Source organism: Pituophis catenifer, unplaced genomic scaffold (genome assembly GCF_029215685.1).
Source record: "Pituophis catenifer annectens isolate HBS135680 unplaced genomic scaffold, rPitCat1.0.hap2 SCAF_2, whole genome shotgun sequence".
NCBI lineage: Eukaryota > Metazoa > Chordata > Lepidosauria > Squamata > Colubridae > Pituophis > Pituophis catenifer.
The window spans coordinates 169,980,868-169,999,830 of record NW_027256882.1 but is presented as its reverse complement, the minus strand read 5'-3'; the positions used below and the strand labels follow the sequence as shown (position 1 = coordinate 169,999,830).

The window sequence follows — 18,963 nt, the reverse complement described above, 5'->3', positions numbered from 1 at the left end:
ATAATTAATTCATAAATGATAATTTATAAAATTATTCAGTTCTTCCTGCAAGAACTGCTTCATCTTGAATCCCACATCTATTAGTTTTATCTTGAATCCCACATCCACTGGTTCCCAATTCTTTTGAATGCATGTTTTTTGCTGGAAATAAAAGAGAAGATTACAAACTCTATGGAAAAGGGCATCTAGCCTAGCTTGGGAACATTCCTCTGGATTTCACTCCACCTGTCCCCCACTCCATTGCAGAGATCTCTGCCACCATCTTCATTACAAAAGGGAGTTGCTCCTCAGCAACCACCCACTGCTAGGCTGACATTTCTAGGCATTCCCTTAGTCACTCCCCAAATTACCAGAGGCAGATGGCCCTAAGCCAAGGTTTTCCAAGCATTGCAACAAGGAATGCTTGTTCTTGGCCACCCCCAAGCCAACAGCCTAGACGCCTTCAAAAATCTTGTGCCCTCTGACATTTTATGCCTGGAGAAAGAATGCATTGGAGGGGGGGATGAGGCTTTTCTCTGCTTCCAGGGCTATTGAAACTAATAATGTCCTTTGTAAATGAAAAATCCCTAAGTTGTCTTCCTGAAAAGTCTGATGCCACTTAAAAGAAGGGTATGCCTATTCTGGAATGCTAGTGGCATACAGAATCCTCTGACTTTTTCTTTTCGAACTTTTCTTTTGTTTCTGTTTCTTGACTCTTTCATTATTCATATTGTCTTTTGAGTTCCTTGCTCTGTAGGTTTTCTATCTTTTACAATTTTTAAAAAAATTTACCACCCAGCCTTTAATCCAAACTGTTAAGATTCCCCTCCTTCACAGATACTTAACTGAAAGCCTTGCAACAGTCTCATTCCTTGGGAAGTTGAAGAAGATTTCAACTATTATCTATAGTGTATGCTATCAATGAGCTCATTTCCTTGCCACAAAAAAATAAAAATAAAAATAAAAATGAACGGGTCCCAAATATCAGCACTGTCATTTTGGAAGGCCCCCTCCCCAAAATTCCCATGTCTGCTGATCATGCCTGCCACAAAGTGGGGATTATTTCGATTAAAAAAAAGGCCTCCACATAAATCATCCAGTATAAGCATACAAAGTCAGACTCTTCTGAGCATTCTCAACCAGGCAGGCAGCAAGTGCTGAAGAGGGAAGGAAGCAATGGGAAGATGACACCGTACACAGGTCGCTGGATTTCCATGCTTGGAAATCAGTGTGTTTTTCCCCATGGCAGCAGAGCAGGGATAGAACAGAAAAGGTCATCTGTATTCTGTGAAGCTTTGTAGCTCTACAAAATAAATGCTGGTGCAATTTGTCAATACCAGACCCCTAGCAGCCTCCTGTAACCTTGCCAGGCACAGTGAAAGAGGTGGCACAACTGGCACGGAGGGAGAAAGATCTAGAATCAGGAGATGCTAAAATGGTTGCGTGAAAAAATAAGATGGGGGCAGTGGTGGGCTGCAAAATTTTAACAACCAGTTCTCTGCCCTAATGATTGGCTGGGTGGGCATGACTAGGTGGTCATGTGACTGGGTGGGTGTGGCTAATTCAATGTCACTCACTTCAAAGGGTGCCTCACCTGGCCCCTCTCCTCCCAGTCACTCTTTGTCACACCCAGCCTCAACATATCTACAGTTCTGTAAAAATGTTGTTCACCTTTTTTTGACTTTATTATCTGCATCTACATACAGATGTACTTTCATGGACCACTGAAAAGAGGAAATAGCTCACATGTTTTGCCCAAGAGTGTGATAGGCAAGTCACAAAACAAGCTTTTGAGGGGCTGCCACAAAGAAGGGGGGGCAATATATTTTCCAAAGCACAAGAAGGCAAGACAAGAAGCAATGGATGGAAACTGAACAAAGAGAGAAAGCAACCTAAAACTAAGGAGAAAATTCCTGACAGTGAGAACAATTAACCAGTGGGACTGCTTGTCTCCAGAGGTTCTGGATGCTCAATCACTGGAAGTTTTTAAGAAAAGATTGGACAGCCATTTCTCTGAAATGGTATAGGGTCCTGGCCCAAGGTCCCTTCTAAGTGTTATTCTGTTATTCTGACATCTCTCCCAAGCCCTCCACTCAGATCTTGGCATCCTCAGTTTTCCTGCCTGAGCAGAAGACCTCCAAAGTCCCTTTCAACTCTGTTATTCTGTTATTCCTGAACTAAATAGCTAAGACCCTGATTGGGATCCTATCTCTTTTGCTCCCTCTGGACTAATGAGTTAAAGAGCTGCCTCTAGACATTCATTTTAATAAGATACTTAGAAACCTGCAGCTGAAAGTTCTTCATGTCTGCTTACCCCAAAGACCCAATTTCATTTGGAATTTAATCCCAAACTGATTGCCCTTTTGGCATTTCTCTTGATACTTCTCCAAAATGCAGCCCCAAGAAGCCACATCTCCCGTCTCTCCCTCTCTCTGTGTGTCTCTCTCTGTCTCTCTGTCTCTGTCTCTGTCTCTCTCTCTCACACACACACACACACACACACACACACACACACACTCAATTTAAGCAAATTCCCTTGTCTTGGAGACTTTAGAAACATAGACTAGAAGAAAGTACCTTGGAGGTCTTATAGTTCAACCTGACTTTGGCTGCAAGACCTGCAAGGAGCCTTCCTGGCCACTCACTTCCTCCTCCCACTGCCCCATGCAAGGTGGGAGGCCCGAGAGAAAGTGCCTGATTTGGGCACACAGCCCTCCATGATGAAGCCCTTCCCGGGGAGCAAAGCATGGCTTGGACAAACTGATCCATCCTGAAGGCGAGCTCCAGAGCTGCCGTGGCAGGTGAGCTTCAGAGTAGTGGTGGCAGTGGCAGAAGCAGAGCTTCAGGGCGGCGGCGGTAGAAGGCGAGCTCCAAAGTGGTGGTGGCAGAAGGCAGAAGTGGAGCTCCAGAGTGGCAGCAGAGACGGTGCTCCGGGAGGGTGGGCAGATGTCCCTGGGCTGCACATGCGCACCGCAGCAGAGCAGCAGTCTTGGCCCCAGCACGCCATCTCTCCCGAGGGCCGCCTGCCCACCTGCTGGCCAGCAAGACCCAGAAGTGGCGCGTCCACCATCATGGGCTGGATGCAGGACCCGAGGCGAAGGCGAGCAAGCGGCAGTTACCCGGCAGACCCATGGAAGCTGAGTGTTCCAGGCGCAAAAGGCAGCTCTTTGGCCAAGTGCAGCAGGTCTCCCTCCTGCACCGTCAGCATCAGCCTTACCTTCCAGAGCTTCCACATGCCTCTGCCAGCCTGAATGCCCTGCCCTTCAGATCCCAACGAGGCCAGCACGCAGCTGCCCACAAAGGTAAGGCTGATGACGGGCAGCCCTTGGGGCAGACGCCACGCTGGGTCTGCAACTGCTGCTCCACTGCGGTGCATGCGTGCAGCCATGGGACATCCGTCTGCCCTCCTAGAGTGCCACTGCTGCTGGGCGCTGGCCCCATTGGGATCTGTGAAGGCCAGGGCACTCAGGCACTTGGGCCAGGGTGGAAAGTCTGGAGCTCCTCAAGGCCTTCGGGACAGATCAGGTTGTCAAGGCTTTTCTCCCCAGGAAGGGCTCTGTCATGGAGGGCTGTGTGCCCAGACCAGGTGCTTTGTCTCGGGCCTTGAGAAGTGGTAGGAGGCAGAGGGAGAGAAACAGTAGGAGGCAGAGGGAGAGAGAGGCTTTGGAGATGAGCACCCTTCCCAGCCCCACTTCCCCAAGGGGGCACCTGCCCATCGCCTCGAGGCTTCTGCTGCTGGAGTGGGCAGGAGCAACAGAAGGCAGGTGGACGAGTCTAGTCTAGGTGAGCGAGGAGGAGCAGAGATCAGTGAAGGAAGGCAGTTGAGGCAGAGAGTTGGGCCACGGCTGCCACATGGTAGGCAGCGGCAGAAGGCAGGCAAGCTGGCTGGGCCACATGGGAGGCAGCTAGGCCGGGATTTGGGCCTTGCTCGCCGCTCAACTGGGCCATGGGGAGAGCTCTGCATGGGATGCAGCCACAACAACGAAGGCAGGCAAGCTGGCTGGCCCACAGAGACCATGTGGTTGAGGCCAATGAGGGAGCCAGACAGAGAGCAGCAGCAGCTATGCCAGCTGAGCGGGCAAGATGAGGAGTGACTGGGTGGGCTGGGGTGGGGTGAGCAGAGCGGGGCCAGCCAGTAGTGGGATTTCCCAGTTTGTCAAACTGCACAGAATCTTAAAAACTGGTTCACCTGAACCGGTCCGAACCAGCTGCAGCCCACCTCTGGGTGGGGAAAATTTGTACTCTAACATCATTAGACTCAGCAAGGAGATGTGTATAAGTTAGTTTCAGCAGTGTAACTGATTGATATTTTCTTTGGAATGGGAAAAATGGTTTGAGATTTGTGAATAATTTTTCCTACCTCAAAAATGTCTTCATCTGGCCGACGTGCCCCAAGCAAGGTGACCCCATCAGTTCTGACAACTGGCTGCTTGCTTCGCTTCAGGGGTAACGTTATAGCATCTTCACAGTCAATGCTCAAAGATACACTTTCACCTTTCACACTTAGAGCAATGCGGTGCCATCTGGTAAAAGACAGTAGAGTTAAGCAACTTAGTGGGACAAGGCAGCTTTAGCTTGGGAACTTCAGAGATAGATCCAGATGAGTTTATTATTGTGCAATCCTTCTGCCTTATTCACAAAATAAATTGTATCTTCCAGTTGTAACTCACCCAAGAACTCTTTACTTTCTTACTGCATTCATTCATTCATTCATTATTATAGAAGAGAATAACTGCAGAATGCCTTTCCATTAATAGTGCAATAAACCTTCCATTTGGAATCATCACAGATAAATCTTACTTTCAGCTGGCAGCTCAGTGAGTTTTGCTAACATGCTAAACTGCCAAATATGCTTTACAGGTTCCATCCTTTTCCTTTATGTGAACCACTAGATTTCATGAAAAGCCAAGGACTGGCACTGTGGTGCTTTGGGACAATATAGAATATATGAACCCACCTCCAACTAATTACAGATTAACAGAGTTGGAAGGGACCTTGTAGGTCATCTACTCCAACCCCCCACTCAAGCAGGAGACCCTACACCATTTCTGACAAATGGCAGTCCAATCTCTTCTTGAAAGTCTCAAGTGATGAAGCTCCCACAACTTCCGAAGGCAAGCTGTTCCATTGGTTGATTGTTCTCACTGTCAGAAAGTTCCTCCTCATTTCTAGGTTGAATCTCTCCTTGGTCAGTTTCCATCCATTATTCTTTGTCTGGCCTTCAGGTGTCTTGGAAAATAGCTTGACCCCCTCCTCTCTGTGGCAGCCCCTCAAATATTGGAAGGCTGCTATCATGTCTCCCCTGGTCCGTCTCTTCACTAGACTAGCCATGCCCAGTTCCTGTAAACGTTTTTCTTATGTTTTAGCCTCCAGTCCCCTAATCCTCCTGGTTGCTCTTTTCTGCACTTTTTCTGGTCTCAAAATCTTTTTTATAATGTGGTGACCAAAACTGGATGCAGTACTCTAGGTGTGGTCTTACTAAGGCTTAACTTAACAGCTTTTAAAAAGTGTCTGAAAATCTTATGACCAAAAGTCACAACATTTTACTCTTCCCAGTGGAACTTGAGAGTTTTAGAGAATGATATTTTTATTAGTCTATAATATTAGCCTATAATATTTTTCCTATAAACTATTTTACATATCAACTGAAAGCAGGAGCAAGGGTTAAGGTTAACTACAGATCTAGTCACTAAGAAAAAAAGATAATAGCTGTAAGCAGGTGTGTCAAACTGGCGGCCCGCAAGATGAATGCGTCACATGCAGGCCACACCCACCCAGCTCCGTGAATGGGAAAAACGCTGTGAAATGTCATGTGACAGCAATGTGACGCTGCGAGTTTGACACCCATGCTGTAGAGGAAGAAGCCAGTCATTAAACTTTTCTGCAATTTTTAGTAGGTTTTCATTAATATATTGTCACAATTACCACATGTGTGGGTTGAGAGCTGGATGAGGAAAAGAACTTGCTAAAGTTACCCAATATAATTCCTGCCTGGGAGTGAGTGGGTGTTTGAAAACAGCTCTGACATAAATCAACCCCACTAGTCTATCCCATTTTCCTACCTCTACTCTCTGGCTGTGTAAGGCTACAATTCTCATGCTGACTGAGGAACAAGGAAATTGTGCTTAACATATCTAGAAGGTGCCAGAACAAGAGAGCTGTTCTGAGCATTATATTACAGGCACCGAAAATGGTTTTTTTTTTAAAGAAAAAGTACCAGTAGCATTTGATTTTCTTGTAGTGCTTTGATCATCAAGATAATATATTTAACAGTGACATCAGTTCGATGAACATGAATGCATGTAAGAAGGGAAAAGTTATGCTTTGGTCACACAATTTTAGTTCTATTAAACCATCTGAGACATTATAGTCTCAACTTTGTTTAGTAGTTGCTCTTTCTTAATTACCGAAGATGTACTTTACGGGAGTAGCTTTTGCAAACCACAATTGTTGAGTTTTGGCATCTTTAATCCTGGGACTAAAATCAAAAGTGTTGATTTATGTGCGTTTGAATGTGTATGTGTGTGTGTGTGTGTGTAAATATTGCCTCACTCAATCTGTCACAACAAAGAACCTGTTATGCATCCCTTTAAAGACCACTGCAAAAGTAATCCGATTAAAAAAAAAACACTCAAACTAAATAATATTTAAGTCATGTCCACATTTGTGTGATAAGATAACCATTTCTAAATAGCTTCCTTCTATTTTATTTTCCCTACCCCAATATCCCAACTCACTTGCCATCAGCCAAGTTGACTCTGTGAAAATGAGGATAGTCCTCAGGCGCTGGGAAACCCAGCTGGTCTTCATAGAGAAAGACGGGGGAACGTCCAATCTCTACACCAAGCTGCTGTACGCCACGTTCATCATACAGGGAAAACAAAAAAGATTGGCTGCCTTTAAGTGCTCTCATTGTGGCTAATATTGAAAAGTCCACTGGGAAGTGGCCATCTGCAAGAGAAGGAGATAATGCATCCTGAGAAATAAACAGAACCAGGAACCAAACAAGCATCTTAACCCATCCCCAAATGCTCCCCGCTTTCACCAACTTGAGCACTCTACACATTTCCTAGTAGTCCTGAATCCCTGAAGTATTTAGTGCAGAATAAGTGCAGAATTCAAAAAAAGCTTCCCATTTCATTTCAAGCCAGTCCTAGTTTCCCATATGGCCACATACAATGCATGCATTTGTACTCAGTTTTTTTGCAATTTTAGGAAGCAAGTTTTGGAACACATCTGTCTTCTGCACTTTGAGAAATCATTTTGAACAGGTGCAAGTCATGAGGCCCTCCGATATGTATGCAAACTGGCTTTGGGGTTTCGGCTAACTATGCAGATCCACATAGATAGATTGCTTTACATTACCAGGGAAGAGCTGCCTGGTGGGGGTGATGAAATGAGTTTGATTCTCCAGGCGGAAGGCCAGGTCTGTTTCCTCCGATCCATCCCTCTGAGTGCAGATCCCAGCAGCGATGGTGACCCCATTCTTGCCCTCGCGCACACCAAACGCCTGGAGCACATCCACAAGGCCATCTGGAAGAGAAGCGCAGGACACGGTCCATCTCAGCCTCACAGCAAAGAAAAATAAGGACGGCTCATGCGAAGCCTGTTTTACCCAAGGCAACAAGATGTGTTTGAAAATAATGGGAAACGTGTCTCAAATCCCTATCAGCTCTAATAGAACTACTATCTCTCATCATTATTAAGACACAGTTGAACACAAATTGCCTGGGCAAAAAATAGACACTGAAAGGAAAATCACAAGAGGTGCCTATAAGGCATAACTATGTTGCTGTTATATACTGTATAACGTTTTTGTATGCTTTTCCCTGTTACCCCAAGCAGGTATATTCAGTGCAGTCTTTCCAAGGCAGAAGATAGCAGTGAAGCATATCCTGAAATAATGTAAATTTATCCGCTGAATACAAAGTCTTTGAAATATTTTTTATTTATTTGCTCAGGTGCAGACATTCAAGGGAAATCAATTCTATCAATAGCCAGATCTGCTGGAAAAGATTAATGAGACAGCCAATTAGTTGCTTCGAACAACAGTTATCATAGCCTCACCTGAATTCTTCCAAAATCCTTCCAACCCAAAGATGGGTTGATGTCTTGTATAGGCTCAGCTCAGGGCATATCAGTTTGCCAGATAAGGGGGGGAAATGTTTCTGGTATTTAAACAATGCCACATGCCCTTAGTTTCTAAGAAATGGAAGCTGAATTTATGCCCCTTAAAACTCAGATTGTCACTGTCACTATATTTTATTTCATGACAAATAATCATACTCTGTAAGAACACCTTAAAATATACATGGAACGGATGGGGTGGGGGGGAGGAAATCAACACGTCTCCTTCCTGTCTTTTCAGCACAAAGGTTTTTAAAGATGTGCTAAGCTCTTCAATGAGTCTATATATAATAATCTGCAAAACCCAGATATATTTGATACCTGAAAAATGCAAATCCCAGATATTTTTGAAACCCAAACAATTAATTTTCTCATTAGAGTGATAACACTATCCAGCTCTATGTGGTCACTAACCACTATATACTTAAAAATGTGCAGCCCAACTACATAGATTGACCCTTGCCTTGGGAACACAAGCTTTCCATCCTTGTCTTGCCAAGGATGATATACAGCAACTTGTATTCTGGCCTGATCAAATGAATGGTAGCACATCCTCTCATGTCTTGTGAAGTCAAAACCAGCCTAGGAATCATTATCATATTTTGCCAAGTTAATTCTTTCAAGCTTTGGCTGTGACCCCAATCTGTAGGCATCCCCAGTACTGATTGCAGTGTGGAATATAAAAACAACACATTGCTAGTCTAAGCATCTTCCCAACCAGCATTCCTGGCCCTGGCCCTGGCCCACCCCCTTCATTCTACCCCACTCCCCTTTTGCCTGATCCATATGGCTACCCCATTGCAGATGTAGAATGAAAGGAATGCTAAGTAAAACACAGTTAAATAAGACTTCCCCAATGCTACTGGCAACCGGTCTCAAATCCTCTGGCTGTTTGCCTTCATTTCTAGGTGTCCAATGAAGCACACTTAATTGAATAGCAAACATCTTCTAGGAGTGCAAATTTCAGCCACACATGCTAATAATTAGGAATCTGTCAATGAGTAGGCTAGTTAGTGAAAACATCCCATTCTATATATTAAGTATTACTAATAGACTGTGACCAGAAAGTTTCATGCCTATTTCTATAAAGCATGGACAGAGAATCTTTAAGAGCTGATGGCAACATTTGTAATTCTGAGATAATGTTCTGGGCACTCTCATTAAAAATTAGCAATTGAGGATTTGATCATTCATAAAGTGGTTGCCAGAGGTATGTGACCAATTAGGGACATGCATTTACTAGAAGATAGACTTGTGAGGTTGCTCTCCATCTTCTCATTTAACATTCCAAAAATCCCTTTCACTGCTGCCATTGTTGCACCTCCTCCTCCTTCCTGAATCACTAAACTTCAACCATCCATCGTTTGTTTGTTTTTTAATTATTATTTCTAATAATCCCAGTAGTGCTGAAGGCTGGTGCTTTGGTTTGATGCTTGATAGCTTCCCACTTTTTTAAAAAAAAAAATTAAAGAACCTAAAAAATAAAAGTCAGGTAGGCCACAGAGTTTATTGGGCACCAAGGGTGTGATTTGCAGGCACATTCTTGCCATAGGCATCATATTGTCCACCCTGGTACATTCATATCTCAGACTATTTGTTCATTTGTATGTATATGTTACATCTTTCTTATATATTCCTCCACTAATAAATTCCAAGAAAAATTATCTAGCGACAAGTAAAGCTCATTGTTTACCAGTTGTTTCTTGCTTCTTTCTCTCTAAAAATATAATTAAAGCCAAGAATGCTCTTGGTCTCTGACTTTGGCTGCAAAATCCTTTCTTTTCTTAGATGATGGATGACATTTTATCAACGAGGACTCTCCATCAAAAGTACAGTATTTCCCTTCCCCTATGTGACAGAATACTTCAGCAAACTTGGGGCCTTAAATACATTGCCATCTTCCAGATGCAGAACATTTTGAATGATCAGCCTCACACTGAGTTGCTTGTACAGAATTTAAAATCAGCTCCACTGTCTAATGAAGAGTGAAGGGACTTTGTGCTTGAAGTGGGGGGGAATGAAACTTTGATGTTTGGTTGCTGATTAGATAGGTTTGTTGTTATAGGGCTACATTACTATTAATCTTCTCATCGTTCCCACCACCCATCTCCTTCCCCTTATGACAGTATGACTGTAATTTTGTTGCTTGTATCCTTACGATTTATATTGATATTGTTTCCTGATTGCTTATTTGTACCCTATGACTATCATTAAGTGTTGTACCTTATGATTCTTGTATCTTTTCTTTTTATGTATACTGAGAGCATATGCACCAAGACAAATTCCTTGTGTGTCCAATCACACTTGGCCAATTAAAAAAATTTCTATTTTAATTCTTCTATTCTAGAAATGGCTAGTACCATATTTTTCAGAGTATAAGACACACCTTTTTACCCCCCAAAAGAAGGTGAAAATTTGGGGGCGTCTTATAGTCCGAATGTAGCCCCGCCCAACCTCTGAAACAGAGGTTTCAGAGCAGGGGTGAAATCCAGCAGGTTCTTGAGAACCGGTAGCGGAAATTTTGAGCAGTTCAGAGAACTGGCAGCAGAAATTTTGAGTAGTTCAGAGAACCGGCAAATACCATCTCTAGCTGGCTCCAGAGTGGGGTGGGAATGGGGATTTTGCAGTATCCTTCCCCTGCCACGCCCACCAAACCATGCCCACAGAACCAGTAATAAAAAAGCTTGGATTTCACCACTGTTTCAGAGGCTGAAAAAGCCTCTGAAACCTCCGTTTGAGAGGCTGAAACAAAAGCCTCTCAAATGGAGGTTTCAGAGGCTGAAAAAAAAGCAAGGCGCAGAGCTCACAACCAACCAACCTGTTGCTAAAATTCACCACTGGGAACAGCTGATTGGGGGTATTCCTGAAGGCCGATCCACCCCCAATCAGCTATTTTCCTCCCCAAAAACTACGGTGCATCTTATACTCCGAAAAATACGATATATATTAGCATATAAAAGTAAAACATTGTGGTTTTATGTTATTACCTTATTCCACTGCACCAAAAGGAGCCAGAAGTCAATGCTTTTCTTTTTCCCTTTATCCTACACTTGAACATTTGTGTTGCTGCAGAGAGCCTCCCACTTCTGGGTCTTTTTGTGCGGGTCAGAGGGGGGCAAAAATTCCAACTTAGGGTCTGCTTCAGCCTCCTGGTGCGGGGCTTTGGGCAAAGGCTGGAGGGAAGTGTCACTGGTGGCAAAGAGCCGGAGGGCCTTGTTCCAGTGGGACTGCATCATGGTCTGGAACTGGCTGACCATCTCAGCCTGCTGAGCCTCCAGGCGCTGGCACCTGGCCTTGGACTCCTGCAGGTCTTTCCTCTGCTTGGAAAGCCTATGCTCGTAGTCCTCAGTGCGGTGCTTCTGCTGAGCCTCCTTCTCAGTCAGATCCAATTTGAACGGAGCCAGCTGTTTTGCCAATTCTTTCTCATGGTGGCTGCTTAGCTCCAGCAACTGCTTCCTGTTGGGGCCCTAAGGAGCCTGGGCAGGCAGGCAAAGAATGGCAAGTAGAGGCTGGCAAGCTGCCCTTCGACATGAATGACATTGAGTTGGCCATGCCCACCCAGTCACATGACCACCTTGCCACACCCACCCAGCCAGTCATTAGGCAGATCATATTAGTGGTCCGTGGGATTTAAAAATTATGAATTTAGTAGTCCCTGGGGCCCGAAAGGTTGGTGACTCCTGCTTTATAGCACACTCTGAGTGGTTTATAAAAGTCAGCCTATTGCCCCCAACAATGGGTCCTCATTTTACTGAAGGATGGAAGGCTGAGTCAACTTCGAACCGGTCAGGATGTGTTGGCTCTTGGCTTCAACAAGCTAAAAGGTAACACTTTGGAAAACTAAAATTTAAGGGACATTATTTAAAATAGGATGTCTGAAAACATAATAAAGCACCTTCCCTCTTTCATGCACATACATGCAGCCGCATTTTAAAAGAGATCCACTGGTACCAAATTTGTTTTTAAAAGTTTCCGTATTCACTCACTGGTAGAATTTATATATGTTTTATGTACACAAAACTTTTTATAATTTCACTGTATATGTAACAGTTTCCATAGTTACCCTATGGAAAGATCGGCAGCCAACAAACAAACAAATGTTGGAGCTGTTGGGAGAAGATCAGATTACCCTCCTCCACTCCGCACTCAATAATCTCAGTTTGGATCAGCCTTCCATACATTTTTCTTAGGATAGATACAAAGAGAAGAGCTTCTACATCCTACACATTTCGTATGTTGGTTTCTTGATCACTCAATGTGATTAAAAAGAACAATCAATGGCAGATTGTTAGGAAAATCTCCCACATCCCAGAATTAGATCTGGAGAGTAACTGATTGTTAGCTGTTTTGTTTTACTTGACAAAACCTTTTCTTAAATGATTGACCTCTAGTTGTAGCCTGCACTCAGAACTTAACTGGAACAGATCAGAAGACATCCCACACTTGTGCCTGCCACCCTTGAGAATACTGGGAAAAAGCTGCAGCAAGTTATTTCCCTCCGTGTCTGGCAACAAACTGCAATATGTCCTGACTCATGGTAGAAGGTTGGGGGTGGGGAATGGGGGTATTGAAGAAAGTGTTGTATTCTTTGCAAGTAATGGAAAAGAAAGGAAGGGAGTAAGATCATACTGGCTGTCTAGCAGACCACAGTATGTAGCTGTCATTCAATCTTTTCCATTAAATTCTTTCTGGTCCCAACAGAGAGATGGGAATATAGAATTACTGTCCTCAGAAAAGTTCCATCTCCTTCCCATCTCTCATGCTCTTTTGACCTAGTTCTACAATCTATTTCCAGCTGAAGATAGTCCCACTGGACCCATTATCTCATTCCCCAACCTCATGCCTCGATCCAAGCAGAGCATTCAATGGCGTTTTCACAATACCTTCTTCATGCTCTTCATTCAAATGCTGAGATGGCACCTGGGCATGGCACATAGAAGAGGCTCTCTTTTTTCCCTGTTATCACTTTGTGCACAGAAATGGAGAACTGCTTGGCAAACATGAAGTTGAGAATTGAGATTCTGCCAGATATCCTTCTAAAAATGTTACTAGTTACCTGTTATCATTGTTGGGATATTTAGAGCAAATACTCTCTTTAGAAAGCAGGAACAATGAACCAGGAAGGCATCACCGAATGGTTATCATCAACACACGGCACAATTTAAAATACTGCCACTGTTAAACATGCAAAATCAACACAAAATCCCCTTCAGCATGGTAGGGAGTACTGGATTTGCACATGAAACAGGATGGGCTAGTATCAGAAGTGGGTTTCAGCAGATTCTGACCAGTTCTGGAGAACTGGTAGTGGAAATTTTGAGTAGTTCGGAGAACTATTAAATACCACCTCTGACTGGCCCCGCTCCCATCTATTCTCTGCCTCCCGAGTCCCAGCTGATCAGGAGGAAATGTGGATTTTGCAGTACCTTTCCCCTGCCACGCCCACCAAGCCATGCCACGTCCACCAAGCCACACCCACAGAACTGGTAGTAACAAAATTTGAATCCCACCACTAGCTAATATAGCAGATTACATGTGTTGATCTGTTCGTCATGTAACTGCATTTCAGATTCCATATGGAGAATATAATTTTGAATGATATGATTTGTAGTCACTCCTCACAAAGAGAAAGCATCAGGAAAGCTTCTTGTTCAGATTTCTGGCTCCCAAATGGATACAGCAATGAGTGTACATGCCTAAGTAGCTTAAGCTTGCTGAGAGTTCAATGGCCAGCATTTCAACTCTGAACTCCTAGATGAAGGCAGCTGCCTTACTTTTAGGAAGAGAATCTTTAATTCCACAGGGAACAGTTTTGTTTATTGAAAGAATAAATGGTTGCAACTCTCACATGGAGGCCATTTATGCAAAAATAAAGTGGATAGTTAAATTATTTTATGCAGGCTTTTATTCCACAACAATTTATTTCTTGCTTCCATCCCATCATTCTTACCAAATAACAGTGTTTACATGCCAATAAAACTGATGGCTGCGTCTTGCCCTATTTATGGATGGTCATTTATCTGCTGTAACCTAGAAAATGTGAACGTTTTAGGTATCTCCTATAAAGTGCTGATTGTTCATAGATTGATGAATGTTTCCTGCATACTGTAGAATAAATCTAAGCACCTATTTTTCACATAGCAAATCATAAAGTGACCTAACAGAAAATTGTTAATGAAGAAGAAAAAAAGAGAATATGATTGCAAAATATACTCTTGTTGAAAAATAAATCAAGGGCTAAATTGTGATGGATCTAACATTGCATGGGATTAAAGTTCTGTTTCCCTCAGCCCTCTGAGGAAGGCTAAATCAAGAAAGACACAATGGAGGAATTCCAGTAACACTACTTTATTGTTCTGGTCCTTAGTAAGAGAATCTTAAAAGCCTGTCCAGGCTTGTCTCATGGTACACAAATTCAAGGCAGAATTATTTTAAGTTTCTTTCTCATGCTTGCTTCAATGTCTGATCTGTGCAATTGCCTCTCTAAATTCCTCCTTGTTTCATCCTTTTTTCTGTAAAGGAGTTCCATTTAGTGGCATAGTCTTTTTGGAAATCTTCTGCTTTACTTTAATCCAGAATGTGGAATTAAATCTTCTGTGCTGTAAGAGGATGGCTGGAGAGGAGGCTTTTGTCAGCTAGAAAAGCAGAGGACTGATAAATATGATAGAGCAAACCACAGCTGTTCAGTCCAGCAAGATGTGATGATAATGCAATTGGCTGAGTTCCTATTGATCTTTGCCATGACTTTTATTAATAGGATAATGGACAGAAAGATACTGACTCTTAGAAAAAAGGAAGATATTGTTGGGAGATTTGAAGTTTAGGTGACCCCTGTTACAAACAATTAAGCCTTGCCTTTGTCCCATGATGCAAACAGATTGACCTTGGGGTTGCCAAGTGGGAGTTGAGGATTGTCATCATCAACTGTAATGGTGAGAATAACCTTGGGAAACAGAAGGAAAAGCCACAGCCAAGGCAAAGATCACACAAGAGATAAATCAGCCCAGAGGGAAGTGAAGGAATGAGGAGGAGAGAAAACTGTCTCAGAAGGGACCCTCCTTAGTTCTCGGAAAAGGCAAGGCAAGGGGAGAAGTGGTTTCAGACCTGCAAGATTCTGTTACTGTAATCTTACAATAAACATAATATTTGTACTCATGGTTTTGGTTTCTTGACTCAACTACCTCACAGGGCTTATTGTTTCTAGTCATGTATTCTATTCAAGCCTTTTCCAATATGGCTTTCATGAATGAGGATATTGCCACTTCCTGGAAAAGGGATTGCCAGGATGAAGAGAGACATATTAATGCCATTTTTGCAATAGGAATGTGATGCATAACCATCATTACCTTGATTATTTATTAGACTGTGATGGATTTGCTCAGTATAACGTGGACAGTTTTGCCATAGACATCATTTGAGAAGGTTTTTGATGCCTTCCAACTGAAACACTCATGGCTGGATCAACCCTTCGAGATCCGGGGTGAAATCCAGCAGGTTCTGACAGGTTCTGGAGAACCAGTAGCAGAAATTTTGAGTAGTTCGGAAAACTGACAAATACCACCTTTGCCTGGCCCCAGAGTGGGGTGGGAATGGAGATTTTGCAGTATCCTTCCCCCAGGAGTGGGGAGGGAATGGTGATTTTGCAATATCCTTTCCCTGCCACGCTCACCAAGCCACGCCCACAGAACCGGTAGTAAAAAAAATTGGATTTCACCACTGCTCGAGATGTAGGAAGCTCAGAAACAAGTCTTCTGAACATAGTTTCATTTGGGAGGACACATCTCTGGGGAGATTCTTTCAAATCAACTACCAATACAATTGTTATTTGATGCAGGAATTTAGCTCTGGCCTTGAGATGATTGTTCAGCCTTGATAAAGTTAAAAACATGAGAAAAAAAGAGACTCTAAATAGTCCTGCCTTGATCTTGTTGCCTTTAAAATTGAGCAGTGAAGATTATGAACAGACATTCAAGATTTTGTTAATATATCCTACAATTAGGTAGCATTTCAGAAATCTTTATGGTGACTGTTTCTTGACCTGGTCTAATCTGATGGGTAGACAAGGGTAAATAAAGAAAAAAAGCTGGCTTGTATTTGTAACTGAAAAGTGTATGAAGATACCACATCTATGGATGTTCCAACAATGGAACATCTGATACTTGAAAAACAAGGCCTTTCAGGTCATAATGCTAAAGGCTAAAGCCCTGCAACCTGAAAACCAAGTGCCCTATGGAGTTCTGAAAAAAGAGTGAACTATTATCAAAATTAAATTAAATTTATGATAAAATTGTGGGGGTCACAGACAAACAGAAAAAGTTGGTGAGAGCCCTGCCTGGTCATAGAATACATACTGATGGGAAACAATTATGGAATTGTTTAGAAAACTCTAAGCTTTACATCAGGGGCGTCAAACTTGATTTCATTGAGGGCCACATCAGGGTTGTGTCTGACCTGGGTGGCCAGGGTGGGATGGCCGGAGTGAGCATGGCCAGCTCAATGTCACTTGTGTCAGGGGCACCTGTAGGGGCCCGAGCGCTCTGCCAGCAAAAACCAACTCCCAAGCTCCGTTTTCGGCTGCGACAGCCTTCTGCAACCATCTGCCAGATAAAACGGAGCTTGGGAGTGGCGCCCGTGGCCCTCCCAAGCTCCATTTTCACTGGCAGAGGCACAATGGGCTGGTCCTTCACTGTTTCCAGGGCAGCCCCACAGGCCAGATCTAAGCACCCTGTGGGCCAGATCTGGCCCCCAGGCCTTGAGTTTGACACCCCTGCTCTACATGATAGCACGTATGATTCAGCAATGGAGAAACATGTATTTGCTGAACCATAATAAGCTTTACCAAGAAGCTTTAAGTAACTGGAGCACTGGAGATGCAAACCCTGAACTAAAGACTTTAAATAAATATTTGAGCACTGAAGAAAGAGGAGTGTGCTTCTCTAATGGAGCCTATTACTCTCCTTAATGAAAAATCAGGAAGAACATTAGTTCATAAAATTCATGGCCTTTGTTGTGAAAACGCTAATACTCATGATATGGGAAATAAATAAGGAGAGCTTAAACTCTGTATTGATCAGAGATAAATCTGAAAACACTTTGAAAACAGTGTGGTAATTACCAGAATTTGCGTGGATTTGTTAAGAACAGATCTTACCAGATTAAATTCATTCTTTTATTGATAACTAAATTAAATTCATTATTTTATTGAAAACTCCATTAACACAAAATATATCTTTATTTTAGCAAACATTTGATGAAATATCCCATTACTTCTTGATGAGCATGTTACTTAACTGTTGTTCCCTTGAGCACATCCTACTACTACTACTACTACTACTACTACTACTACTACTACTACTATCGGTACTAGCATCCTACTATTACTACTATCCTACAAACTTTATTCTGAGTGCTCATCAATTCTCACTTATCTAGTTAAAATGAAGCATCATACAAGATAGTAATAGAATTAGATTTATATACCGCTTCACAGTGCTTCGCAGCTCTCTCTAAGAGGTTTACAGAGTCAGCATATTGCCTCCTTCAATCTGGGTCCTCATTTTACTAACCTGGGAAGGATGGAAGGCTGAGTCAACCTTGATCTGGTGGGAATTGAACTGCCAAACTGCTGGCAGTCAGCAGTCAGCAGAAGTAGCCTGCAGTACGGCATTCCAACCACTGTGCCACCACGGCAAGATGCCGTAAGATTCAGCCCTGGGCCTCCTGTATTTTTCAAAGCTTTTATTAATTATTAATTATTTGGATAACAAAATAGAAGGAACTTGCAGCTACCACAATAGCAGATGAGAGACAACTAATATCCTAAAAAATAGAACTCAATATCCTAAAAAATAGAACTCAAAATCAAAATGGCATGCTATAGTTGCCATTGATCCTGGCAACCTGGCATGAGTGAAATCATCTGTTTCTTCAACATTGAGAATACAGAAGCCATTATTTGAGACTGCATATGAATCACACCTGCAGAGGGCAATTTAGAAGCAAGAGATGGTTCAAACAAATCCATGAAAATATTGATAAAATGACAGTGTTGATGTTTCTAACCAAAATTTGACTAGGCAGATTGATTTCCCACAGAAATCCACTGCTTGAGCCAAGAAATCAAAATGGATTCTGCTTGAATCTTTCATGCATGCCAAATTAATTCTTAATGTGGTTTGACTCTACTAATGGGAAAATAAATGGAGATAGAGGCATTATGTGACAGTATTCCAAGCAAAGAGAGTGAAGAGAATTTATTTTCCATCTCAACAAGAATTGCACATTTCATATCAGAAGCTAAAGAGGAGCAAATCTAAAAGGATAGATTAGCTTTCCAGGATGTATGTTCACAGAAGCAACAAGTCATGAAAGACAAGTGTTTATAGATTCTGGTGGCAAGAACATCTTCAATCTTAAAAGCACATATTTTTCAGCTTCTCACATTAAGGATGATGTCATAGTAAAGATGTAGGAGTTCTTTACTTAGATTGCACAATTTCTCATCCAAATGTGCACCAAAATCCTGAGAGAAATGGTCACATGTGAGGGGGAAAATGCATACAAGAGAAATAACATAACAGAAGACGCTGCCATTTAAATAAGGCGATTTGGAAATTACTGGTGGAAAACTGAAACCACAAATACCAAGTTGTTTTCATCCTGAATAGATTGAGCATGCTTTTTGAGAATGTTAGGAATTCTAAACTTTTTTTAAAAAAATCCAATTCTAGAACAAAGAAAAGAAGAAACGGCTGTTGTAATTACTCATATCAGACAAATGTACAACAAATTATATTTGGTGAAAAATATTTCAGAAATTTGCACTTCTTTGTGCTCTTTAATGGCTGAATCTGGCAA

At 42.6% G+C, this 18,963-nt stretch overlaps 1 protein-coding gene across 1 annotated transcript in view; it reads right to left on the bottom strand.

Moving 5' to 3' along the window:
• The window catches only part of COL5A3 (collagen type V alpha 3 chain), a 133,413-nt gene that overhangs the window by 93,822 nt on the left and 20,628 nt on the right, over positions 1–18,963 (bottom strand). The window contains exons 2-4 of the mRNA XM_070935015.1: positions 7,345–7,512; positions 6,717–6,930; positions 4,340–4,502 (exon numbers count right to left, since the gene is read on the bottom strand). Of these exons, the coding sequence (XP_070791116.1) occupies positions 4,340–4,502; positions 6,717–6,930; positions 7,345–7,512 (545 nt within the window). The remainder of the gene's footprint in view (positions 1–4,339; positions 4,503–6,716; positions 6,931–7,344; positions 7,513–18,963) is intronic.